The 27,552-nt window shown below is 42.1% G+C and overlaps 1 protein-coding gene and 1 long non-coding RNA gene across 8 annotated transcripts in view; both read right to left on the reverse strand.

Annotated features, from left to right (window-relative positions):
• The window catches only part of lrp1bb (low density lipoprotein receptor-related protein 1Bb), a 247,304-nt gene extending 237,368 nt beyond the window's left edge, over window positions 1-9,936 (reverse strand). For 6 of the 7 annotated variants that reach the window (XR_011244330.1, XM_069533046.1, XM_069533042.1 and 3 more), the window contains exon 1: window positions 9,417-9,935. Coding sequence is in view for 6 of the 7 variants with exons in the window: in XM_069533046.1 (XP_069389147.1) it covers window positions 9,417-9,507 (91 nt within the window). In the remaining variant the exon portion in view is untranslated. Of the gene's footprint in view, window positions 1-9,416 lie in introns of all 7 variants that reach the window. The other variant, XM_069533047.1, reaches the window with a different exon arrangement.
• A 10,807-nt stretch (window positions 9,937-20,743) lies between these two features.
• LOC138411838 (uncharacterized) overlaps window positions 20,744-27,552 on the reverse strand; it is a 48,354-nt gene continuing 41,545 nt past the window's right edge. The window contains exon 3 of the long non-coding RNA XR_011244327.1: window positions 20,744-22,723. This is a non-coding gene — a long non-coding RNA (uncharacterized lncRNA). The remainder of the gene's footprint in view (window positions 22,724-27,552) is intronic.

Raw genomic sequence — 27,552 nt, forward strand, 5'->3', positions numbered from 1 at the left:
CCTCAGGTATTAATTTTCAGCTGTCGTCTGATGATGACAGTGACTGGGAGCTGATATATTTCCGCTATGCGAACACCATCCTGCTGCTTCACTTGTTAATTCTCTAAACAAATGGCTACCTCCTGCAGCGTGCAGTTCAATTTACACCTATTGACTGCTTACCTTATCTCAAACCCCCTTTTACATTTGTCAGCACACATGCGTTCTTGCGAGAACACCCACACGAACACAGATTTTTTTGCAGACATTTCTTCACAGACAGATTCATTGTGCATCAATTCAGTTCAACTTTTTCATTTGAAATCCACTTTTCTTGGGTCAATTTTCTTTAGAAATATTTGACACAGATTTGGAAGTGTAAATGTGAGCGGCTCTGGGTGGTTAGCACTGTCATCTCCGCAGACAAAAGGGAGCTCTGGCTTTTATTGTGTGAAGTCTGAATGCTTTCCCATATTCTCAAGTGGTTTGGGTTTCCTGCAAAGTTCATATATATGCACCTGTGGTGATGGGGTGACCCTAAACTGTGCCTAGGTAAGCAAGTGAATGAATGTGTCTGTGTGTGTGAAATTGAATGAAACACGAATAGAAATGGATAGTTTTATGACTAATGAAACAATGTTGAACCTACTTGGCCTCACATGAGGAAATATTTCATATTACATAGTTGTATGAGCCGATTAAAATAAATTCTATTTCAAAGATAATTTTGGACAATGTACCTTCCATCTCTACTGTGGTTTTAAGATTGGTATCAATGTCCTCCCATTTTATAATTACAAAATAACAATTGTTCTTCTTTAACTTATCATTGTTCATCTTTTCCCCTGTTCAGTAAATGTAATACCACCACCTCTAGACTACCTGTCCTGTGTTGCCTCTTGTTGGCAGGAAATGGTAATTTCACAGAAAATGGAATCGTTTTTTAAATGTAAAATAATAGTGACAGTGCAGCTGTTAGTGGAAATCTTTCCCAGACTTATTACCAGCTCTGTTTGGCTCTCTGGGCGAGTTATGCTAAGGAGTTACTGATCTGGTAGGTCACAGCTTAATAAAAAAAAAAATGTGGCTGATTGTGGTGTGTTCATGTAAAGGCATGCAGAAATAAACCATTAAGTAGGAAAAATTTAGAAATTTTAGAAAAAATCTCAATCATTCTTCCCCCCTAAAAAATATAAGCACTAAATTTGAATTGTTGACATGTACAAGGCCACAGAAGCAATCACAAGAATGTTCTCTACAGGAGAAGCATATTAAATCTCAGCAAGCCCATAGTGGGGCTCTTATTTCTCTGGGGTTTTGTTCTTGGCAAGGGGCTGTCTCAGGAACAAGTGGCCGTTATCAGGCAGCGAGCAGTGAGAGATACCTGCGACAGTCAACATGTTTGAGGCCCAAGTGCTTAATCTCTGGTCTCTGCTACAGAGCAGTGAAGCACATCACCACAGCAAAAAGGGAGCAACTTCACACATTTCAAATCAGCCGAAACCAGAGTGGGAACGGGGGAGAAAAAACCACATAGCATGAGCGTGACGCTCTAATCGTATCAAAGACTTCTACAAACAAACATGGGTGAACTGTGATTGATGGGAACACAGTTAATAGGACTCCCAATCCAACAGTGTGTGAGAGGGGCGGGCGGCGGTGCGGGGGAACGGAGATCAATAGCAGCTCGGAAGCATGTTAGGGAAACATACAGAATCAGATTGATGACAGCTGGTGGTGATGTATTTGGCAATCTAATTTTAACACAAAGTAACTCAGTGATGGTGCGAGAACAAGACTGAACTCAATCCTCCTGGGCCGGCAGCATCACAGCTGCCGAGAGTGAATTGTGTTCTTGCTGCAGGTGTAGGTAGGGGCATAAGTGTAGCTCTATCTTTGATTTTCTGTTCGTGCACTTTGCCATCAAAGTGCATTGAATTATTCATCCTTAGTGGCAATCTCACAAATATTTTAGGCCCTAAAACCTCTTTTAGTGCACTGTCAGGCTTGGACATAGAGTGCACTTTGACTGACTCCTCTAAATTGATATTGAGCGAATCGGACTGTCAGATGTTCTTAGCGCGGCCCAGAAATTCATGGCAGTTGACAATGAACTGGCTGCACAGTAGATGTAGCCACTCATTGCTCTGCACACACAGGAATGAAAATGATGCCAATCATTTCCATTTCTAACCTGCATCTAACTGGACTGGACGACAGTGAGCTGTGCCAGGGAAGGCAGCCACAACACAGACAGGGCACGGGCGCTATTTTTACAAAATTTGTGTGTGTGTCCCTGTCTGTGTGCATATGATCTGCATATGTGACAGAAGGGTTAGTGAGCCATGAAGTAAACCAAGAAGGCCTTGTGTGCCTTTTGTAAATATCTTACACAATACACTGCCCTGCATCTTTTCTAAAGACTGTTTCATTCTGTGTATTCATCTTCTGTTTAATGGCTGAAATACATTTTAGCTCTTTAAAAGGCAATGGGCTGTGAGGATGACTGAAGAACTCATCAGGCAAAGGCATATAGTTCTGTGGTTAGCTGTTAGTGCATAAGCATTTCATCCTTAAATCCATAAAAGGATATCACGGATGATTACAGAGTTATATGTTCAAATGAAACACGTCGATGGCTCAATATTCCCTAATTACCCTGTGCACCAATTTCTCTTTTAAGAAGGACATGGCGCAGCATCACCAACTGGCCATGGGTTTGTCTTGCTGAATGAAGCTCGTTGGGGGACGGATGAATCCCTCCCCTGTTCTGGTTTCCCGAGCCAAGTCTGCATGACGGGGCGCTGAGCCCTCAGTCCGTGCCAGGTGGCAGCTGGGAGAGAGAGTCCCCGGCCAGGCTTCAGCAGCCCTCACTCTGGTCCTCTGGCCACCACCGTTGCCACTCGGGGCTTGACACCAGCACTCCTGACCCGCTGATTGGTCATGGTCCACTGGCAATATCCAGTTCGCCTGAGGAACTGCCTTTTGTCCGCAATAGATTTGGTCGGCCAATCATTTCAGATGTGCTCCACCATTCAATGATTCACCCTTTGGAAATCCGTGCCTCTTTTTTTTTTTCCTGTGGAATTTTACTGAGCTGATCATATTCAATCACAAAGTAGGGCTGCTACACAAGCAGAGCATCCATCTCCACTCTATTCACCTAAATTAAATTCTGCCGTAACTGGTATGGACACAAGCAGGTAATGCTCTCTGCTCGCAAAAAGTGATGAATCGAAACTGTAAGTATCAGTCAGCAAGATGCTTAGCTCATTTAAGCTCAAACATTTACCAGGGGATTGTCAATTTAATACTTGGAAATGAGTGCACTGAGAAATATAACACCTTTTCAAACAACAATCAGAAAACTGTTGGTGCAGGGTGAGTTACTTGGCTGGGAAGATGGCAACCTCTAAACCACGTTACACACACATACTCAAAAATGACAGCCACCTTAGCTCTCTTCAAATGCACTTTATCATGTTACCTTTGACAGCTTATAACACTTACGTATTGTCCGTGTCATATTGTCATTCTGAGACTTCACTGAAATATAGAACAATAGAGAAGCACCTACACAAACTGATTTAGGTCAGCTTGCAGCCTGCCAAGCATTCGGCTAATCAATCAAAGTAGCTCCGTCCTTTAGGCAATGATACACAGCAGACACCACAGACTGCAGACCAGCCAGTCAAGTGTAAGGTTAAATTGTAAAACAGTTAAGGAAATCTCTTTAAATTTGAACAATCCGCTTCAACACCCCTGACAACACAACTGCTGCAGGAAAACTATTTTAGTATTGAGGTGATAGTTTGAGGTGCACACCACAGAGCACGTGTCGACTAACTGGTCAAAAGCTACAGAAAGAAAGAGAGGGCCTTGTAGATGAGAGCAATCACTGTCATCTACGAAACAACGATCCAGAGCTGCTGCACTGAATGTCTGCACGTGCCTGAGCACAGAGCGGGCGATGCACGGGACATCTCCTCAGGGTGCCACCTCCATCAACCTCACTGTTCACCCTTTCAAACTGACAGACAGACTTTTAGCCTGAGATAGAGACTCGTTCGCTCCTTGGAGACACTTCCACAGAGATGTTCGCTCAACTCAGGCCGCACTTTTCACACCTAGCTGCATGCTAACTGGAAGTGTTACCATCAAGACAACCTGCCGTGCAACAGAAGACACACAGCTCTGTCAGCAGAAGGTCTCGCTTGTGCATGACCAGAGGTTTTTCAAGGCACATTACATTAAAGACATAACTCTTTGACATCAAAATTAAACATCAGTAAACCTGATTTAAAAAATGGATTGACTCCTTTCTCATGGCCAGCTGACGAGTTTGCTTTTTTCTGTCCCCAGGGAGTCACATTCGATGTCACAAACGCTCTGAAAACTGAGAAGCTCTCTCACCCCGCTGTCTTGCACGATATGTTTTGTTGTTTCTTAGCTTTAAAAAGAAACTTTAAAAACAAAAGCTCATGAGTATTTATTCGCCAATGGCTGGAAGTTCAATGCACATTCTAACATCATGCAGGTAGAGATGCAGTGACAGCATTTCGACTGCTAAAACAATGAAGATAGGGAAACTTTAATGTTGGATGTATCCATCCCCATTGCTATCATAGATGATAGCGAGTGTTAGTGTGTTTTTTGACCATTGGAAAAGTGGCTTTATATTTAATTTTATGATGCTTTTAATCTTATCCATCACCCATTATGACCTCATACTCTACTCTTAAGTTGCCCTTATAAGCCTTATTTTCATTAGCATATTTGGCCATAAAACGCACTTTACTCCATTAATAATTTACCTACACAATTTTTTAATCCAGCAGTCATTTGAGTACACGGCTCAGCCAGCCACTGGGTTCAGGTCCTGCAAAAAGAGTGAAACTAAGTAAAAAATTACTGATTCATTATTCACTTTTTAAATTATGTATCAGTTTGAAAAAATTTAATATGAAACCCCATGACACCCAGATAATTAAGTCTGCCCAGAACATCAACACAAATAGATCATGTGGGTCAGAAACGTTGCTCCTCCTCCCATTGGTAATCAATGCTGCAAGTCAATTTACAGCCAATGGCTTTCGCAACCTGAGAAAATCCATCACTGATTAAATTCAAGCCCATTAAGACCGTGAGGGGTGATATTAGAGGTGACACTATCAAAATCCAATGGCTTCATGCAATAACTTTGTTCTACAGGAGGTTTGAGCTGCACGATGGTGCCACACCATTGGATCGAGATGTGTGGGGGCTGGTTTCACAGCTGTAGCTCGAGGCCATACTTCACCTCTGCCCTGATGTAGATGTAAGAGCACAATGGCAGCAACATTTAGCTGACATCACCGGATGAATGTGTCAGCTACTTTAATGTCTTTTCAGGGCTTATAAAAGACAATTCAGCAAAAGTGCTGCCCAAGCACATGTGCTTCACATAAAACTTGTAATGACTTGTAGGATGTTTAAAGTAATTGTGGGACAAAAAGTAAACATTAATATATTTATATATATATAAACTGAAGCTGACCTTTTCCACATGTAAAAAGCTGATGGGCTGTTCTGATGACACGTCTGGTTACAAGCCAAAACACACTTGTGAAGCAACACTCAATAAAAAAAAAACACCTGAAGTACAGTTCATGTGACTCTGATGCCAATAAAAACAGCAGGCAGTGCCCGCTCCACAGGTTTTCCACCGCTGAGTTCTAATTCCAGCGCTGACTGCATCACCTTCCACTCAGACCACCCTCCCCCCTTCATCCTGTGCCCTGCGTTCACCTTGTCTACTCCCTCCAAACCAGCTCTGGCTTAAATCTCCATGTGGTTTCTTCAATCACCGGGTTAAAGACAGAGTAACTGGGCGGGCGCGGGCCACCTTCCGTCCCGAGGATCACCTTTTGCTGAGGTGGGCAAATTCGCTGCCCTGTCGGAGAAAGGATGTGGACAGAAAATTGAGCTACAAAGGAGGCGCTGGCCGCCGCCAAGCTCATTTTCTGTTGATACTCTCCAGAAAAAGACGTAAAACAGCTATGAAAACAGAATTCAGTCCAACCTTTGAAGGTCAACCATTAGTCACTACCCAGCACTTCTCCTGTAAAAAAACGACATCCGGATCTTCATAGAACAACAACTTCGGTGCAGAGTGTCTCAGAATGAAACGCGCACCTTCTGAAAAGAGTATGAATTTTTGGTTTAGTGTAATGAAAGGCGAGTGATTTACATAATCTCCCTTTGGTTGCAATGTATCATGTCCAGCTGCTATTTAGTGACCAATTTCCTGCTTCCAAACCATCTATTAAATGAGTGAGGACACAATGATGACATTAAGTGGGATGAACATTTACTTAACTCCGCAGCACCAGGGAAGGAGAGTTATAGATAGTCACTGTGGAGATGTCAGAGATTATTAATGCCCAAATCCTTCAATTTTAGCATGAAGCACGTTGCTGTATCACAACTGTCTGGCTTTGATTGCATCATGACTCAATGGAATCGTTTTAAAGTTTTAGAGTTGGGTACTAGGAAATATTTATCATTATTATAAGTTTTAATACTAGTATTCATAGATGTAGGAGTACTGGTACATATAAAAAAAATTATAATAACTGACTCACAGGACACACATCAATGCATCATGTTCTGAATACTTGAATCTATTTAAAATGAAATAATAATCAAAAAGTCAGAAGTCTAAGATAAGTAATTGTTTAGCACTGCAACAACTGTCTTTCCAGGTTGAGTTGTACTCATGGTGACGCTTGTATCTTTAAATGTTCTGTATGTGAAAGGTCAATGTCGTCATGATCCATGAGTCTACTAAACTAAATAACTCTAAAACAATGTAAGAAAACAAATAAATCCCTTTATGTATGATAAAAGTGCAAAGTTGGTGAAATCAGCTTTTCTTTTAAAAAATAAGTGCTTTTCATTATTATTTTATTATCCTAAATATTTTTAGTTTGGTTACATTGTCAGTTCACCCCAATGTGTAATTTTTGGATGTAAAAAAATGAACTGGAAACTGTCTTAAACAAGTAATGACTTTCTGTAAATGTGAAGGGAGCCATTCAAATAAAACCTATAAAACCTATAGACTTATTACACTGGATGACTTCTCCATCGTGTGGGTTTCCTGTGCTGGACACTTACACACTTGTACAGAGGCACTTACATACACTTCAGCCACATTATCTCACTAAACTCATTTAATTAGCTCCTAAAGGCAGCCTCCCCTGCATTAGTGCACGGACCTATCTGTGTCTCCCACTATGCTATCATCTTTTAAATGAGGTATACATTTCAAACAACCTTGAGCTGTTTGTACCAGATGATGCTTATCTGGCACTGAGGTCGCTGCCTGAGATCAAGGGTATTTTCATTTTAAAAAATAAACAGGCAGCACCGCGGTGTGTCGAAACTTCTCGCCGCCTGTCGTTTCTGTCACATCAGCAGAGTGCGCTGCCATTCCGGCCTGGGCCAGGTCAGCCCGCTCAATGTTAGATGGACACGAGTGATAAGGAGGGGGAACACAGCAGAGGCATTTCAGACAGACCATTCCATTCTATGAATGGGGCTCTGGAACCGCTTCAGAGTCGTGCAGAGAGAACCACGGCCTCACTACTTGGCATTCAACGTTATAACGCCGCTACCACAAAGCAAATTAATTTCAAACTAATTAAGCTAACAACCAGCTTTGGTGTTGGAAGAAATAAGAAATGCTATTATCATTACCGTCCAATTAGACCCAGCTACGAGAGCTTTCATTTATTATCAGTTCATAGCAGAGGGGCAGGACAGAATCGAAATGTGGGCTGAGATGCATCTACTTTAAGATCTGTGTGTGTGTGTGTGTGTGTGTGTGTGTGTGTGTGTGTGTGTGTGGGGGGGGGGGGGGGGGGGGGTCTGTCATCTTAACTGTTTCAAGACATGAGCAATTTTAATGTTGTTCAAGTAGCCCAGAGGAGACAATCTGACAGGACACAATTCCTCACTTTGAGTCAAGCTCCACTAATAAAGCTCAGTCCAGCAATGCTGACAAACACAAACTCCAAAAGTACCCCCCCAGACACAGACCCATACACACACACACACACAGACACACAGAGATACAGAAACACAGAGATACAGAAACAGAGAGAGAGTGGACTCGAGAAGTTCAAAACACAAATTCATCTTTTCATTTCATGCACACAGAGAGGTAAAGAGTGCTCTTCTTGCCTGTAGTGTGATTGCCAGGGCACACTCCAGGACGCTGTTACGCACGCTGTGTTGTGAGGGGAGGTGGAGGGATGGCGGCGGGGGGCTTATTTGGTGACATTTGGAATGATGTCACAACAAGCCAAGCAGTCAGTGCTCTATATGCCGAGGGGAATTAAAAAGTCTGGAGGAGGGGGCGATGACATCAATACTTGGATACATGTTCCACAAAAGTGTGTATTTCTTCTAGTTCTAATGACCAACATATGTAATTCAGCATGTCTGTTTGTGCAAGTGAAGCGACTAAAAATGTGGGATGAAATGTTTAATTTTAAGCGTGAGGGTAAGTATACTGAGCAAAAACTCAGATTTTCATTGTAAGCAAGTATCCTACCAATTATCCATCTGCTTATAGAAGTGTGACACTTTCAAAATGTTGTTTAATCCATAAATGTAAAAGAGTCCGTGACAGTTTGATTAACCTTCAGGATCTCTACACACATGGCAACTAAAGACAGGCAGCTGTTATGTGCAGAAATTATGATGTGAAAATCAGACATGCAACAATCAATACGCTGCTTAACAATGCCCCCCCCCCCCCCACACACACACACACACACACACACACACACACACACACACACACACACACAAACACACACACACGCGCGCGCGATACAGTCCTATCCATCGCGTTGTTGCAACAATGAACGATCCACGGCAGTAATGCAATGAGGCTGCACGGGAGACACGGAACCCACTTTGGCACAGGGAGGTTTTCACCTGCTGCACCGTGGGATGTCGCCGCTATTTACGCGGCGGCTGAATCTCACTGTGTCTCCCTCCTGGTTCTCAACAAGCCTCGAGACTGTTCCTGAAAACACTCAGCAGGATCTCTGCTGAATGCACAGAGCAAGTTCAGTGACTTATTATAAAGAGAGAGGGGGGGGTTCTTGTGATTTATCAGCCAGGACGCAAATAATCCAACATCTCCAACACCCCTGAATGATGCCAACAACAAAAAAGGATGCAGACTTTCAATGAGGCATCCCACAGAATGAATGGGGATCAACTCTTTAGCATTCATGAACCTTCTCAGGTGAAAACATCCAGCAGCTGCACAACATTTAGCGCCCCTGTAACCACACCACACCGCCGCGCTGTGAGGACGGCCCATCGTGCCAAGTTTACCCCGGACTGCGCATTCCCGAACGGCCCCGGTTCCTCATTACCTTTCTCCTCGTCTGACACAGTCGAGGGGTCGGCGCACGGAAATAATCCCGAGAACAGGGCTAGGAAGGCGAGCAGGAAAAATTCGGACATGATTTCGGAGAGCGGGCTGGAAGCAGCCACGGTGCTTCTCCCGGTCCTCGCTCCTCGCTCCTGGTCCGGGTCCGGTCTCCCCCTCCACCACTACCACCACCACCGCCGCCACCAGCACTAGCACCGGGGTTGCCGTGCGCCGTGTATCGGGTGATGTCCAGCGGAACCAGTGCGCAGAGCCGTGCAGCGCTCCCCCGGCTCCCCCGACACATGCACATGCACCGCCGCTCCGCACACAGCGAGCAGACGCACCGGAGACAGCAGCGGCGGAGAGAGGGATGGAGAGTGTGTGGCGGAGGCGCAGAGGGAAGGCGGGGTGGGAGTGTGGATGAAGGATAAAGAATGAGTACGTTCCCTGTCTTCTCTCAATGATTAAATGCTGCCGAGGTGGCGCAGCTCGTCTGAAAGGTTAGCTGTACAGTCAGAGCAGTGGGTGTCAGGCTGAGGTCCTGTGGGGGGGGGGGGGAGGGGGGAGTTTCAGAGGAGGGTCCTCAAAGAAAGAAAGAAAGTCAGATGATGAAGAATGAGTAATCTCAGCTCTCACTATTGTCTCCGGCACAGTCAGTGAATCGAAATAGACAGAACCACACATCCTGCAGGATAAGGCGTGTAGCCAGAGAATCTTTCCATTGATCAAATGGTGAATATGTGACATTAGAAGCTGCAGAGCTGCATGATTTGTTCACACTTCACTTTCAAGGACACCTCAGACTGTCACTCACTGGAGCACACAGATAACACCACAGTCTGGTATAGCATAGATCCAAATCTGCAGGGACACCCACTACATGACACTAATTCAATTCAAAATTACCAAGAGTGAAAAGCTGAACTCAACATTCTAAACCCTCTGTGGCTTAATTTGCCAGGTTTTTGTTCAGTAACACAGATGAAGTAAACTATAATTTGTTAGCTTTTTTTTATGACCTTCAGTTGGTAAAATAAGTTGCTGCCTTTGTAGACACGTGTGGTGTTATGTTTGAGTGGAAGAACCGCTGCAGTCTGGTTCTCCCTCTCTTCTCGGGAATCTCTTCGTTTTAATGGGGAGAAAGAAGTGCACTCGACCTGGCTGACGTGCTACTGATGAAAAGCTTGCAGGGACTGTGCATTGAGAACACAAGTGCAAACTGTATGTGCACAACGGTCCTACATAATGCCCCTGCATGTTGAGTCATGAAATGCAAATTCATTTCAAGTTCAAATGGTTCACCAGAGGATCAAAAACTGCTTTGATGCACAATACATCACCATGATATGCAGGAGAACTCAATTTAAATGTACCCATAGTGCAGGTATTTTAACCAACATAGCTTTTGGATTAAGACAGAAAGCAAGTAGTTCTGAGTTAGCAAGTACAATTTTGTGAGTGATTTAATAAGACATGCCAAGGACAGTAGGTCTATGTGGTTTTCTTTCAACCTGTCTCCAATCTTATTTCATAAAGGCTCCATGTGGTCCCTATACTGTCAATTACAGCAGCCTTAACACTCATGTCTGCCATTCCTATTCCAGACCTCACCTGTGAAACTCTTTGTTTTATTACCTTTTTTGACATTTCCCTGAAATGAAAATCTCTTGGATCTTGGATTGTCTCAATCTCAAGTAGTCTGTGCATAAAATGCTTTGCTCTGCACTGTGGACTGTTCTTCATGGCCGAAGTCACTGTGTTACTGACGTTATAGTGTCTGTTGCAGGGAGCACTGGCCGACATCAGAGGAGCCTGCTGCATTTTGTTTTCCATTATTTGCTATGGATGTTGCCTCTGAGCTAGAGAGTGGGAGAACTTCAGTAAAGCAGGACGGCATCGCAGTGCGCAGGAGCCGTAGGAGAAGAAAGTGAGATCATTCAAAGTGATCTGAACAAAAGTGACTGAAGCCAAATGCAGAGGTGCATTGTTTTTTTACTGGAGGAGTTAGATGGTTTATTTAGCAACAGTACAAGCTTATTGGCATGTACTTGTATACTGTGGTATTGTGCATGTAGTCCCAGTGGACCCTACATTAGAAAAAAAGAAGTCAGAGATTGACTGCAAACAAATGCAAATGCACTATGTATGTGCGGTTGATGCTTCATGACCCTGGAACCAGCAGTTGACAGAACAGAGATTGCTTTGCAAGTATTTAACTAGTTTACCATATTTGGCTTAAGAAAATATTACATATATACACATAGAAACTCCTACCAGGTACTTTTTTATATTGGAGAGACATTAGGTCGGTTACACGGCTAGTGCTGTTTCCAGCATCAGTGTTTACACCGGCAATCGACTGCAGCAAAGACAAGAGGGGAAAAAGAAAAATCCTTGCTGTTCTCTCTTCTGGACCAGTGAGGTATCTCAGAGGTAAAAGGCAGGTAAATGGCAACGAGTGGTTTTGTAAAGACTTCTCCCAAAGCAGACTGCCTCGCCACGATGCAAGCTAGAATCCTTGATAAGCAATCCCTCAACCGTGGATGGTCCGCTATCTCCATTCATTTACTATGTCCTGCAATGCTTTTAGTGATAAGAAAAGAGCAACCGCAAATAAAAGATCTGACGCTAATAGGTGACGTCTGGTGCTAATGAAGTCCGTGAGCAAAGCTTCTATTAACACCCATCTCTGGAGCTAATGGAAGGCAGAAATGAATGAAACAGCTATATCACTTTCTGCTTATTTACATATCCCCTTTAAATGCACCTTCGAAACACATACGATACCGTTTCTTATCCGTTGATGAACCAAGCTGTTAGTGCTATACTTACATGAGCAGCCATGTCCCATCACGCTGTTATAAATTCATTAAGCGAAACATTGTTTAAGGTGACAGAGAAACGTATCCCAGATGAGGTGGCAACACGCGCAACTTTCATGCGGAACAATGTGTCATGTTTTATTATTGAGTTGTCACAGAGAATTGAGGAAGTCCAAGTCTTCAAGGACATTTTCTACAAAAAGTATCTACTATTTCTCCCTGCTAGGACTGCACTGTTTTCTGTTTCTCCCCAAAAAAAAATAATTTCATGAAGCTTTCTATTTTTTTTTTTTTCTTCTCTTTGAATAGAGTGAGCAGACAGCATTTTTCCAAAGCAATCATAGTGGCTGGATTGTGATTGAAATGCTATCCATTGTAAAGAGCTCTACTTACTGTACATCCTGAATGGCTCGGGCTGTGTGAGCTGTCAATGGTGGTGTCCTTATCTTTTCACCTTAACCCTTAATTAGAAAAAAAAGTCATCCACCTACACAATCGAATCAGCTTCGATTGACCACCCTTTGGGTAAATCTGAGTGTTGCCGTGCACAAAGAAGCCATGAACCTGTCAATAAAAGTAATGCTCACCGCAGTCCGGCACAGCCTTGCTTCAGTGCAGATGTGTCAGAGGGAATCAAGAGCCAGGGGCAGTCTCTGCTACTGAATGGCAGAGGCTAGGGCAGCCTAATAGGCCACTCATGCATTTCGTGTCACTCACTTGCGGTACAGGTTCTGACATGCAGGAACGGATGGGGCCTGTCGCTCCGTGACACGCAGCTACGCGGTCGCACAGCGCACGGCCCGTGTTACCTCAGGGTCAAACATATGTGTGCAATAACGCTCTGCGGGTCACTTTCTGCCCTTGGACCTCCTCCCGCTGACTGACATGATGACTGCTGCACAGCATGCTACTTCTTACACTGCATTTGGCCACACTTAGATACCCTCGCTTCAGATGGCAGTGCCATTCTCTAAAATTAGCAGCAGCCATTGACTCTGCTTGACCCTGTCATCGTCGCAGGCTCATTATCAGGCTAATAACACCGATGCTTGTGGTTTTTCACCCCATCCTATAGCCTCAGCATTCTTTCCAGCAGCGTTAGCACTAGATGCCCGCTCGGAAGTCAAAAGCAATTCTAGAAAATGAGGAATGAGCGGAGATCGGACAACGCATCTGCTCTGACGTGTGTGTTTTGTTTCCTTTGACAGTTATTAGCCTGAAATAAGGGATTGCATCAGATGGACGCTAGTTCCGTCTTGTTTGTGAAGGGTGAGGTTGGTCCTCCGCCGGGGCCACAAAGTGATGAGGACCCACGGGTGCTCCCCCGGGGTCTCTGTGCTTGTTAATCAAGCAGTGGGATGACAGGCCCATTTGCTGCATGAATCACTGCACTGTCATTGTGCCGAAAGTGACTTGCATTTTTTGAAGGGGTGAGTTTGAACTGCAGCTCATTGTGGGGGTAACGTGAGGGTAGAGCTGTGTGTGTTTCAGTGGGATGTGCTCCCTTCAGAACTGATTAAAGACTCCTCATTCACAGTCAGTCAGCCGTGGCTCAAACAATAGTTTGCTTTTGTGTTTCCTCTCCTAAATATAGATGTTTTTTGCCATCATATGACTTCTATCCCTGAGATATTACTTGTTTGCTTACATACGGCAATTCCATCAACAGCCAGTGTTAGTGTGAACATGTTATCCTGTAAGAGCAGATTTTTTCCTCAATGCAATTTCATGCACAGCACAGAGGAGATGAACATGATACATTTAATTCTCACAAATACAGAGTAGCTGTGATGCTGTTTCCTGCTCTGGTACTAAGCTGTTTCAGGAGCAATTTGAACAAAGCAATTTCAAGTTAATTGCCTTTGCGTGAAGAAGGAAAAAAAAAAAACAAAGAAAAAATTTGCTTCCGCAATCTGTATTTATTCACGAGTGAAGGAGAACCCTGGGTTGTGAAAGTGGGGAACAGCAGGGCGATTTAGAAAATACTGCATTTTTCCCCTTCCATTATTACATTTTTTGTTTAAATTTATTTTTTTAAATTATACCAACACACTTCACATCAACCACGAGGGAAAACAAACGAGCAGACACACGCTCATACAAATTCAAAGACACTCTCTTCTCTGTGGCAGGCAGTGCACTGATATCTAACTTACTACTGCCATCTAGGGATGCATGGAAATTCTATTTAAGTGTTGCTTCATGTATTCATCATATTCACATCAGCGGCACAACACATGTAATGAAACAAAGATTATAAACCAAAAATCACACATAGAAAATAGACTCTAATTTTCAAATATAAAAACTCCTGCAAAATGTTCCTTCGGCATTAGACACCATATTGGCACAAAAAGTCCAATGGCTATGTGTCCACTTATGTGACACTTAAAGTCCAGTGTTTTCTGCTGGTTCCCAGTGGACTATGAGGTCAGAGGAGCCACAACACTGACCATCTCTTTCCTTTCACAGCTGGAACCCACTCCAAGTGAGTAATGAGCCCAATCTCAGCTCTGGCTCGGGGGTGGGGAGCTGCTTGAAGCCGTCTTCGGCGCGGTGCGAGGGCTTTGTTGCCCATACAGTATCCGCGCGCATGCACACACAAGCGTGCCGTCACTACACATTCACACCCAATGTCATTCTTGGCTGTCACAGGAAGCTTTTTGAGAGATGCTTCACTGATAAAAATATGAAGGATGCAAAAGCAGGAGACATCGAAGGATAGTGATGGTTTCAACATGGAGGAGGGAGAGACAGGGAGGCAGCAGAGGAGAGACAAGGTGGTTCCTGTGTGTGTGTGTGTGTGTGTGTGTGTGTGTGAGCTGCAAGGGTGTGATAGCAGTTACCCAGCAGTACTCACTGTACCTCAAGGGGTGTTTCCACGTTAAGTGTTTCTACTGAGGAAAGGGAAGATGGACGGGAAAGGAAGGGGCAGCGGTGAGGAGGCGGTGTGAGCACCTGAGGGGCGAGATGAAGGAAACAGAAGTTAGGTACAGAGCTAATGAATGGCCACTCATCCCGTTCCTGATAGAGATTTAAGAGGTGTGGGTGGGTTGAGCCGAAGGGGGTTCGGGCAGCGGCTGTGAGTCAGCTGACCTTTCAGGAAAAAAGCCTTTCACCTCGCCAGTCCATTAACTGCAGAAATATGACAGCTTTCGATTAGATCCTCCGTAATTAATCGGGACGAGAACGAAATCTGTCGACTGCTGCGTTCAGTATCTCAAAAACAGCATCCACAACGTGAAAAAAAAATGCAATGTCAGAATCTGCTCACTGAGCATGAATATACGCAGTTTGATTGGGTGGCATTGATAGTTTGGTTTAGTGGTCCTGTGCCTTTTTTTTTTTGTCTCAGCAGCCGCCCGGTGTCTCTAACTCATAGTGACAGATCCACTTCATGGTGCTTCTTTTCACAAGTTGTGGCAGCAGGCCAACACCCGCACAGAAACACACATAGCCTGCCTACACGCACACACACACACGCACACACACACCTCCTCAGCAACATCTAAATAGCTAGGTAATTATCTGAGTTGCATGGGGTGGCGTGCTGGTGGGGTGGTTGCAGCCAGTATGCTCCACGTGATCAGCCTGAAACTAAAGCCTCCACTCAGGAAAGGAATATTAATGACCTTTTCCAATTCGACAGGCAGTACGAGTTTTAAAGAGAGAGAGAGGGAGTTGTCTATCAACAGGCAATGGCTAACAGTGTCCAAGTAAGGTCACTGAATAGTGTTATTGTTGTCGGAGAGAACGGCGCAGCAATAATGTCGGCGATTATGTTTGCCTCCGGCTTTGTGTCTGTCTTAACCTGTAAAAACATGGGATATTTGTTCAGCGCTGAATGGAGGAGAGAAGGAGAGGGCAAGAACAGCAGATGAGAAAGAAAGAGAGAAAGGAGTTGTTGCTCTTTGGAGGGCAAGTGACTACAAGCAGAAAATAATACATTATACTGCAGGTTTTCATCATGCCTATGGGAAGGGTCAGAAATTGGCCTCCTCTGATCACTGAGAAAAATCAAATACAACAGTGATCTGGAAATTTCCCCCAGCTGAGCTGTAGCTGCTGACGTCAAAACAGCCTCGTAATGAAGAATATAAGCCATTTGCCGCAGGAAAGGATTTGTTCTTTCTTTTTTCATTGCCTGGGCTTATTGATATGCAGCATGGTTCTACATTGATAAGTGCCTGCTCCAGATCACTTCTGTAATTTGCTATTAAAACTCCATGATGTCATGTACAGTCTTATCAATGCTAAGTGTAAAAAAGTAAAAGCTTCAATTGGCAGGGACAATGTAGAAGGTGAAAAGCAAAGAGCCAAAAAAACCAAAACAGAAAACATGAGAGGCAGCCGGGAAGCGAAAAGCTTTTTTTGTTGAGTTTTTTTTACCTTAAAATCTGTGCAGATTGTAGTTGCCATTGTTGAACTCATATAAGAATCACAGACACTTAAACCGTTTTCAGAACTGGAGGATGTCCACACAGTGAGGTGTGGAGTTTCTCTGGGGGTTGTCTTTGGCACATGAACAGCGCTGCAGGAGATTCTCCACTCAGACACATTCACTCTCTAGAGCGTTCAGGTGAAAGGTGTCAAAACAGGCAGGGGTTAGGATGTAAATATTATTTACGCTCTGTGTGGCACCTCTTTTTCATCCTGATATATTTGTATTCTTTATCTATTCCATCACGTGTTACAAACGTCACCAATGTGTGCATATCGAAAAGCAGTTGAAGCACTAGAAGTAATGCATGAGAATATAGAAATATCCAGCTCTGAAAAAAAATGAACAAGTTTCTCTATTTTTACATGTACATGCATGTTCGAATAAAATGTCTATTTCTGTTCTTCAAAGACATTTACCCCAAAGTCCAAATTGAAGTGGCTGCCATACATGTAGAGATGAAGACTTAAGGTAAATCTGGAGCACTTACTATTTTCTAGAGCTGTGTATGTATGTATGTATGTGTGTATATATATATATATATTTACAGTAAAATGTTACATATATAAATATATAAACATTATATTGAGAGAGAGAGAGAGAGGGTGGGAGGGAGGGAGGGAGGGGTTTGGTTTTATTGCTCTGTCTCTCCCTCTGTCTTGTAGGTAAGAAGCAAAATGCCCAGCAGGACAGGAGGGAGACAGCGTGTATTTGTAGCTTTACATTATCCTGGAAAGTTACCAGACCTGTAAGTAATGAATAAAATAAAGCAGGCACTTGCTAAAGGGAGGCTCCTTTAAAATCTTCAGTCCTTGGTCATGGTCCAACAATAACAATCAGACAGACAGACAGCTGCTGAAGTCGTGAGAATATACTATAACATGGCTTTCAGATCTGTCTTCATAGCTATTAAACATGACTGTTACTATTGTAGCCGGAGATATGAGTCGGAATAAATTATTCTATTACCTAATGCACTGTACTCAGAGCTCCCTCCATCGTCTTCAATTAATACAAAATGCTGCTGCCCGGCTCATCACTGCGACAAACAGGCTTGACCACATTACCCTGCATGTGCTCGCCTCCCTCTTACATTTTGTATTGATTTTAAAATTCTATTGCTCACTTTTAAGGCTTAAATGGCCTTGCACCCAAATACCTTTCAGATTTATTGACCTGGTACGTGCCCTCTCGACCGCTGAGATTCACGGATGGAGCCCATGTCTCAACTTGTAACAAAGGGTGATGAAGCCTTTGCTCTTAGAGCCTCCACATTATGGAATTCACTCCCCATAGAATAATTCCCTCCTTAAAACTGTTTTTATAGAAGCTTTTACAAAGAATGCAGTTATTAAATATTAACACTAATGACTAATCCTATTCATTTATATAATTCAATTTTTCTCTTGTTCTTTTTTCAATGATCTTGTTCCATTTGTTTCTTCCATATAAGGCACTGTGTAACATTGTTCAGATGTATGATGTATAAATAAAGTTTATTATTATTATTACAATTTTCTATTCTATTCCATTCTAGGCTTCACATAATGTACTTTATAATCCCCAGTACTGATGAGAAGGCAGAATTACACTGTAAATGATTTGGTACCAGTGTAACTTTAGTCCTTTTAACTATACGCAGAACATCAAAGAACATATTTTTCCGACACAGCACCTTTTGTACTGATAATTTGAACAGGAGTTTAATACCCATCATTACCTTACATTAGGATTTGTATGACTGGATGCCAAAATGACTCCTCACACCTGCTGTTCTATACGGAACCAAAATCCAACAAATTTATTCTGTTGTTTTCTCTGTAAAAAAAAATAAATTTCTGGGGTTTTCTGTCCATTCCATTCTGTGCTGCAAAGTAAAACATGAGCATCATATCCTTTCATCAACAGTAAACAACTCTTTTGTTCAATGATCACTTGAAAAACATCATCAGACCTAAGGTTATTAAAAGCTGACAAAACAAGATAATAGCCCCGCATAGCCAATGCATACACATGAGCTACACTTATATTAAAATGTATTATACGTCTCATCTCAGTAGATGAGGTAGTACTGAATGTGACACTGCCTGATTTACAGTAGATTTTACGCTGGTAGGCAAATTGTAATAAAAGCACAAAATCCACACAGGCCTCTGTCAAAGCAGATGTTGTTGACTTGTCATAACAGTAAAAACTCAGATGCTGCTACTGATATTAGCAGTGACTCTATTCGATTCAATTGTCTTATTAAGCCATGAAAATGTGACAGTGAGCCAGCTTGCAAAATGCCAGGACCCTGAAACTGAAGCAGCTAAATGGACTTTAGCCACTATTCATTTTCTTTTGACGCCTGTGCCTTTTCCTACTCTGGCATGTTTTCTACTGAAAAGCGACACCGGTGTTGTCAATGTATAAGTCTATTAGTTTAAAACATTAAATCATGATTTAAGATTATAAACAGAATGTAAGGAAATAACTGTTTTGATGTTATATATGAGATGTCACTGCAGAAACATTTACTGTCCCATCATGTAATGTAGTGTGCAGTCTGGCCTCAGTCATTATACTTTATGTAAAGATGCGCGACATGACTGCTCCCAGAAAGTGAAGCCAAAACTTCTTGATCGCCCCCTGGTGGTCTAAGTTTAAGTCATAAACCCAGCCTCATCCATGATAGCAAATGGGTCACAGACATTGACGCAAGATGGCAGTGTTCGTATCTTGTATATTTTGGCTTCATTTCCAGATAGTGGTGGGAAGTGAAGACATAATCCAACATGAGAGAATTAATTAGGACTGTGAGTGGGCTATATATAAATTCCATCCTTGCAGTGGCCTTGATGTCGCTGCTGCTCATCTACAGTCCCAATCAATCTTACAATCTGACCAACACTCTTTTTGTCTTTATAAGGAAGTAGAAAGTCATTGTCATACGTTTGCCACCAAAGCAAAATTGTCTAGGCTTACTTAACTGCTTTGACATTTAAACAATCTATGGATCTTTGGATCAGTTGGATTAAACTCCAATGCTGGCTTTTTTCTACCTTCACCGCAGCTCTACCCCTTGGAAAGGTTTGTAGAACGAACACTAAAACACTGCAGCTGAATTGCATGGTTGCCATCAGCCAGGATGCATATACAGACAGAAGCAATCTGTTTTATGAAATTCCTGTGATGCTTGAAAGGCAGTCAGAGGAGCGCTGGAGAAAGGAACAGGATCTTCATGTTACATCAGCGGTGGCGTAGACAGCTGATCATTCATAGAATCTTTATCAGGAGATGCACTCTGGGCCTCCCTAGCTGTATGTCCCTCAGGTCTCCCTCTCTTTGTTGTTAATCTTGCATGAGTTGGTGTTGATTGCATTTACAGAACCTGACAGTTTGTGGTTGTGGTTTGCCACCTTACCTAATGGCCTACTGTGATTGATGGATGGTTGGAGAAAAAGTCGCTAATGTCTCAATGTTTCCTCACACTCTTTATGTTTACACTAATGCAGCATTAACTGAACTCTGAAAAGGGTTCCCGGATCAAATAAATGTTAGATTCTTCATTCTATACTCTATGTTTCACAACAGAATGCTTTGTCTTTAAGCATAGATTAGACAAGCCCTCATTGTGTGTTCTTGATACAGGTTTATTAACTGGTTTGTACAAATCAAACTTTCTCCGCCTGTCTCTAGCTTTTTATTTGTATCTTTTGCTCTCCTCTTCTCTCTTAGAGGGGATGAGACAAATCAGTCTCGAGTTGAGAATAAACAAGTGCTCTTGAGAAAATGCTCGTCATGCTGTAGTGGAGATGTGCACACAGTAGAACAAGGACCGAGATTACCTTCTTTCGTTCTTTGACATTGCCATCATTGACATCTGTAAAGAGCACTTCTGTACCGATACGAATTCTACAATTTATGTCTCTCATTGTTGCAGAAACAAATATATAAAGTAAAAACATGATGTATATATATATATATATATATATAGTGAGAGAAACTATAATTTTGAGCGATTTATTTAGTTCATAATTGCATTGTACATTACACAGTGCACAGAATGATACAGGTGCTTCCTCTATAGTGGCTAGGACGTCTCACAAAAGCATATTATTGGAAAACATGAATGCAAGAGCCACAACAAAAACAAAAATGCACCCGCAAAAGCCCCAACACAACCAAAAAAGTTAACACACAACTGCGAAAATCACAACACAAGCGCAAAAGTCACAACATAACTGCAAACAAATATCACAACACAACCACAAAAGCAGTGCAATGCAAAAAACATCCTCATTGTAAGTGAGCGATAACGGATATTGAAATGAGCAGTTTAGCCAGATGTTTCTTGAAATTTGATGTTTGACTATAGAAGAATCACATTTTAAGTGTTGGCTTGCATGACGAATTTTCAAAAAACGACGGCTCACTTAACAGTAGTAAGTAACTTCTTATTTCATTGTCAACATCTGTTGTAGCTCATTTCCATTGTGATTGTGTTATCATTGTGTGGTCTCTGTAGTTGTATTTCCCAAAACTGAGATTATTTTTATTACTATTATTTGATTCTTTTTTTGTTTCACTTACAAATAGAAAGAAATAAAGGAGATTTTACATGTTATCGGAATACCAATGCAAACACAAGGTTTGAATTGGTTTTTAAGGAAATAGAGGAATTATATGTACCTTTGTGAGATCAGAGTCTGGAGAATAAACTGAATAAATTATTGTTCAAGCCGTCAGAATAATACATACTAACATAAAGGAAACTGGGCGTTTCATGTTAAATCAGGACTGTGAGTCAGAAATTTGGGGAAAACTGTTATATTATGAACAATTATGCCCCCCTACAGTGATTGTTCCTATTTATAAAGTTTAGAAAGAATAGATTTTTAGCTCCCTCCATGTATATTGTCTCTAACACTTTCTTGGGGCACAGTCTGAGACTTAAGTCCTTATCGTTACCCATGACATTTACAAAATATCAATATCCTCAAAGAGGATAGAGATGTCAAGGAGATGTCAAACTTTTCCTTCAATTGGCTGATTTCACATCAGCAACTGAAACCCGACACAGGAACCCTGTCAAGTGGTCTCCTTTACCCGATGTTTTTAGGCAGGAAAAAAAGTTGTGAGGCAGCAACTAGTTTTGACAGGAAAAAATACACAATTTAACAATTTGTCATACTGTGATTTACAGCGATTTTTAGTTTAATAAGGACGATAATACAACCAAACACATAAGGCACCTCTTCCCCTCCACTTGCTGGTTGTGCTGCTCAGTTCCCTGTTTGTACAGTCCTGTGCTGTCAATTAGAGTAGCTATATTTGCTCTGCTGAGGAAGCCCAATTTCACCGAGTTGTCAGATGACTCCTGCTCCTTTCATGTTTAGTAACCCTCTCAGACATGCTTCAGAAGGTGAGAGTCTGTTCTTGACCATGCACCATTCCCATGAACACGAGAGACAAAGAATCACCTTCTTTTTGGACAAGCTCACAGTTATCTGTATTTCCTGGAGAACCATTCAACATTAAATCAACAATTATTTCAACCAGCAGCTTGGTTTTTAAAAATATTCTATTGCAGGCGGGCACTGAAGCGTTTTTGCTCAAATTCCTCTTCAAAAGTCAGACTTTCAAATTTGAACAGGAGAAAATAATCCACTTTGTTCAATAGCTGTCTTCTTTAACGGAAATAACTTCAGTCAAATATGAGTAAATATGGCAGAAGTATGTGTAATCAGTGCATTGTAATAATGTGTTAGGCTCAATTTCCCCCCTCGGATATATCTTGTTTGGGTTAAACTAAACCAAGAAAAGCTTTTGTGGGTTTGCAGGTCATGGAGGGCCAGCAGAAGCCACAAGCCTTAGTGTGGACTTAATGGGATTGGATGTTGGATTGACAGACTGGCTTGCAGGTGGTCAGGACGGTGTGGGGACTTCCTCGCCACAAACCTCATAGCTGCTGTCAATCTTTATCTCCCCAGTGTATCTCTCTGAGCTCGGCAGCAGGACAGCACTGGTGCCAGAAATTAAATAGATGCTGGACAGCATCTGCTGCAAATACAAAGACGACATCTATAAACACACACACACCAGACCAGTTTTCAACAATGTCCTCAATTTCTCACATTGACCACACACGTTCCAGCTTTATGTTTTGGCCTGATCTTGTTTAGAGATGCTGCTTTAATTCACGCCCCTCCACCTCTGGAGATTCATCTGCCTCATCACTTCATTAGCCTCATCAGATGTCTTCAACCACCACCATCAGTGCCTGGACTCCATGGGGGAATTTATTATGCTGCTGCTCAGGGCTGAAGCCCCTCGATTAAAATATCTCTCTAGAGTCTGAGCATCGGAGACTTTCCAGGCCAAACATTTATTATCCCTACATCTTCTGTATAATAACCAATTATCTTTATTTATCCACTGTGTCTCCCCTGATTGGAATGCAATGTTGATGATAAACAGCTATCAGAGGACGAGGAACTTGATCACAGTGTTGTGTTAACCCTTACATGGAGCTCTGACAGGTTTTTACAGTGCATGAAAAGACGAATGAAGAAACTGACACAAGGAAGATAAAAACCTTGTCTAGTTGTAACAGAATGATTCAGCAGTGTTGTAGGCCAGTCTCACCCAAAGACTGTATATAAATATGGACAACGTGACAATGTGAAGCAAAAGTGTCTTGATGGACTACTGGTGGCTGGCTTTAGTATAGGTCATGAATCCCATCTCCTCCATGTAAGCAGATGGGGGATGGACCAAAAAAAGGATGCTTTGCACCACCATTTAGCAGAACAGGTGCACAGGAGAGCGACATGTTTGCCTGATGGTCAAGTACCAAAATCACTGATTACAACTTGGATAGTGTGTGGGACGTCTTTTCGCAGATATGGACCAAACTAAAAATTACAAGTACACATGGTTTCTGTTATTCTAGGTAGCAGTAAAAATTTGGTTTCAATTACTTGATTGATGAAAAAACATGGTGAAACATCAGGATTGACATGATTCACAGTCCCTAGCTCCGAATGTGATGGTAGTGTTTGTTCATCATGAATCTGTGGCGGGACAAACTAGAATATGGCCGGCCACAACAGTCTCGATAATTAATGCGAAACACTATTTGACATTTGTGTCAGGTGTGTCCCCTCTGACCACCCCTCTAGTGTTCAAATATCTTAGCAGAATTATATCTTATTGTACTTTCATTTCATACTGGCTGCAAATAAACACACAGCCTCTCCCCTAAAGCCAGAAACCAGAGGGAGAACCTTAAAATGAGTGATGACATCCCATTTGTTTGTGTTTGTTCTCCAACAATAAATGGGGCTCTGACATTGTGAGGCCATAAAATGTTTGGGAAAATTCTTGCAACAAAATGAGAGTTTGAAAAATTTAACTTTATGCCCAATTTAAAATCTGGATGAGATCTGTTACTACAAAGATGTATAATGAGGTTACCAAACTTACTTTCCCCATAGATTGAAAGTAATTTCGACTACACGACATCAGTAGCCTGACTGATGAAAGCCAGCCTCAGCCTTTGCCTTTTTTTTTAAAGATTTATTATAGTGAAGTCTTTACTTACAAAGTATGTTTTTGTGCTGTATTAGTTCATCATTTGCACTCCATAGATTTTAATGCAGGGGCTTTGATTAAAAAGAGTAATGCCATTCCTGCATTGCACCCTTTCATTTGTCACTTATGGCATCTAATCGATATTTTAATGGAATACACAACCACTGATGATTCACGGAGTCAGTGCCCCAGTGAGACTCAGAGAGACAATAACACGACATCCAAAGAATTCTAAGGGGTAGAAATTATTTACAACTCATACCACTATACAACTCATCTCAACACAAATCGAATAAATATGTGGAGGAGGACAGGACACGGTGGTTGTGCCAAACCATATGAAATCAATACCATAAAACTAGGGCTAACAAATCTCGACAGCTGAAAACATACAAACAAAACAAACAAAAGACCAAACTTGTTTATTACCCAGAAAAGAACTTCACCAAAACCAATACGGAGGTGGCACCAACCTATAAACTTAATGTCTCTACACATTAAGTCAACTACGTGTGAAATGTGAAAGGTTTCCCAACTCACCCATTGTCCTGCCTCCCTCCACATACCTTCTTCTATTATTCTTAACAAGTTTTCTCTAATGGTGCGGCAACAGATCAGGCAGGTCCAGATCAGAGTGAATGAGAGTGAGCCCGTGAACTCTTCTGGGGCTCTCCTTTTATTGAGGACCCCACATGATGATATAGGCCAGGTTGAAATCAAAGAGGAAACCAATGAATGGACTTGACCGGATTGCACAGGTGGAAAACAATCAGGTTTTTATCACCTGGCGAGAAAAAACAGAATAGAGAGGAGCAAGAGAAAAGCAGGGGCACCTTCAATCTTAAAATGTTTTGACCTGTTTGATTTGGTTTCCGAGGTGAACTACAAGTGTGCTCGAAAAGGTGCCAAATGGCCTTTCTCTCATGTGGTGGGTGTGCTAGAAGTGTTGCCCAATTAACAGTGACGTGTATATAAACCCCACTGTATTAAAAGGCAATGCAAGCACTGGATTGTAAAGTTCTCTTCCAATGTGCCGCACTCTGTGGTGTTCAACACACCACCATCTAGGTTGAAATATAGGTTTCGCTATGTTTGCTTGACGCAGCCTTGAAGTGAAGAAATTATCCGATTGGCCCCTGTCTGACCGAAGTGGGGTTGCCTGATTTGAAGATGCTCTCTGATTTCTACATTTGGGAGACAGTCTTTCATGTTTTCAAGTTCGATTTGAATTTATTAGTATTCCCTGTTAACATTCATCTGTTTCTTCCTTACTTTTGTAGAATGCGCTCTACATTGCAATTGATAGATGTTTGCGGAGAAATGTTGCTGTGGTTTTATGAAAAGCCTGTTTTCAGGTTTATTGTTGTGTTGTATTGGTACTTGATGACATAATATAGTTGTTAGAAAGGTCACCACTGAGTAGTTTCTAGCACTCTTCAGTCTTCTTTTCAACATTAAAGGTGCTTGTTACTTATATTTGAAATTAACTTTTGAGTATTTGATATGTGTGAAAATATGAACCGCTGTCTGTCAACTCTGCAGGCCCTCAGGGTGCAGCAACTGGACAGAGTGGAGTAAGTAGACGTCGAGCCCAACTGCTGCTGGACTTTTATTTACGGTTCTGGACTTAAACTTCACTTACTGCTGCAGCTTATGCATTTTTTAACATGGAAAAGTTTATGGATTTTGTTTCACTTCATGTTTACTGGTTAACTCATTGCCATGTGTCTTTGAGAGCCATCATCACTTCAGATAACCTGAGTCCATCCTGCAACTGATGGAAGGGCTGGCGTGGGGGGAAGTGACAGGAAATTAACAAAATAAGCCATTGTGGGCAACTGCCAGAACTGCTGATGAGCCAAGTCAGGCACTTGAGGTGAAATGGCTTAGTGGTCTTTGTCCACCAGTTGGACTGCGCCTCAGCTTTAAAATCTGATTATTGGCCAGATGCCATCCAGAATCAGTCTGTGCTGCAGCCAAGAGTATACCAACTCAACCTGTCAACATGACGCGATGTCAGGCTGAGTGTTTTAACCATGTGATTCAGGCACATGTGATTTGCTAACTTGGGTGTATACTTGTCCTTTAGCACTCTGCCAGTCTATAATTCCTTCCTTCCTTACTTCCATCCTTTTTTTCTTATCTCTTTTTTAATGACTTAGTATGATGCCTGCCCCTTTGTCCTGTTCACCAGGTGTGCTTGCCCACCTGTGGCTGACCTCTGCCTGATTGCTGACATCACTGCACGCCATTCCGCTCCACCTGACTTCCTCTGCATATCTGTGGTGAAAGAGAATTGTTTGAACTGTTACACTGTCAGCCAGGACAGTGTGTGGGTGGGTGCACATGTAAATCATGGAATCAGCATATTTACTGTTGGTGCTATGCTGCCAGAAGACAAAGTCATTGTATTGTTAAGTTTTGTAAGATCCTTCTAAATTTAACTGATGTTGAAAGATGTAACCATCCATATTAATCACATTAACATAATTTGACTTTTAAATGTTGACAGTAAAATAGCATTCAACACAGAATTCAAACATGCTCATAATGGCATTGACACGTTTGTATTGCAGTTGGATTTTTTAATATGATCAACAATTTAGTTTAGCATTTTAGCTTTTGGCACGTAGCATAAAACATGTACACTTGGGATTGGAGGTTACAAACTGACATTGTGATCTGATGATAGATGAATAGTCTGAGGATAATCAAAGATTCTAGATTTCACCCTGAGGGCATCTTATTGTAATGAGTCAGGAATTGGTAATTCATGTAAATAATGATGAAATCAATAAGCATGAGTAAAGTTGCTCAAGAGAACTAATCACTGCAATATTTCAGCAGCATTTTTAGTTGTCCACCTCACTAAGATACTCAGAAAATGTGTAAAGAATCCAGCTGTCTTCATAACATACCGCCTTGTCATGCTAAACATGCAACTTTAAACATATATTCACACATTAAATCTATTTTGCATGCAGGGATTGGGCCCTGAACGCTTCCAAAACACATGTGACTTGTAACATGATTACCGTGCCTGAACGCATCTTCTGCAGACACAGAGGAAGCAGCAGAGCTGGTGTAACTGCTCACGCTAAAATTTAAATGGTAAATCTGCTACCGTGATCGCTGTAAACTGGATATGTGCTGTGCAAGAGTGGAAGGATCAACGGATGTGGTAGAGCTTAATGAACGAACGGTGGGTTAACCACAGCTGTACAGCAAAGCCTGACAGCTTGATTTTCACACTACAAAATATTTTTTAACAGATTGTTGGACTGGATCAGGCACAA

This window comes from Paralichthys olivaceus, chromosome 10, assembly GCF_024713975.1.
Source record: "Paralichthys olivaceus isolate ysfri-2021 chromosome 10, ASM2471397v2, whole genome shotgun sequence".
Taxonomy (NCBI): domain Eukaryota; kingdom Metazoa; phylum Chordata; class Actinopteri; order Pleuronectiformes; family Paralichthyidae; genus Paralichthys; species Paralichthys olivaceus.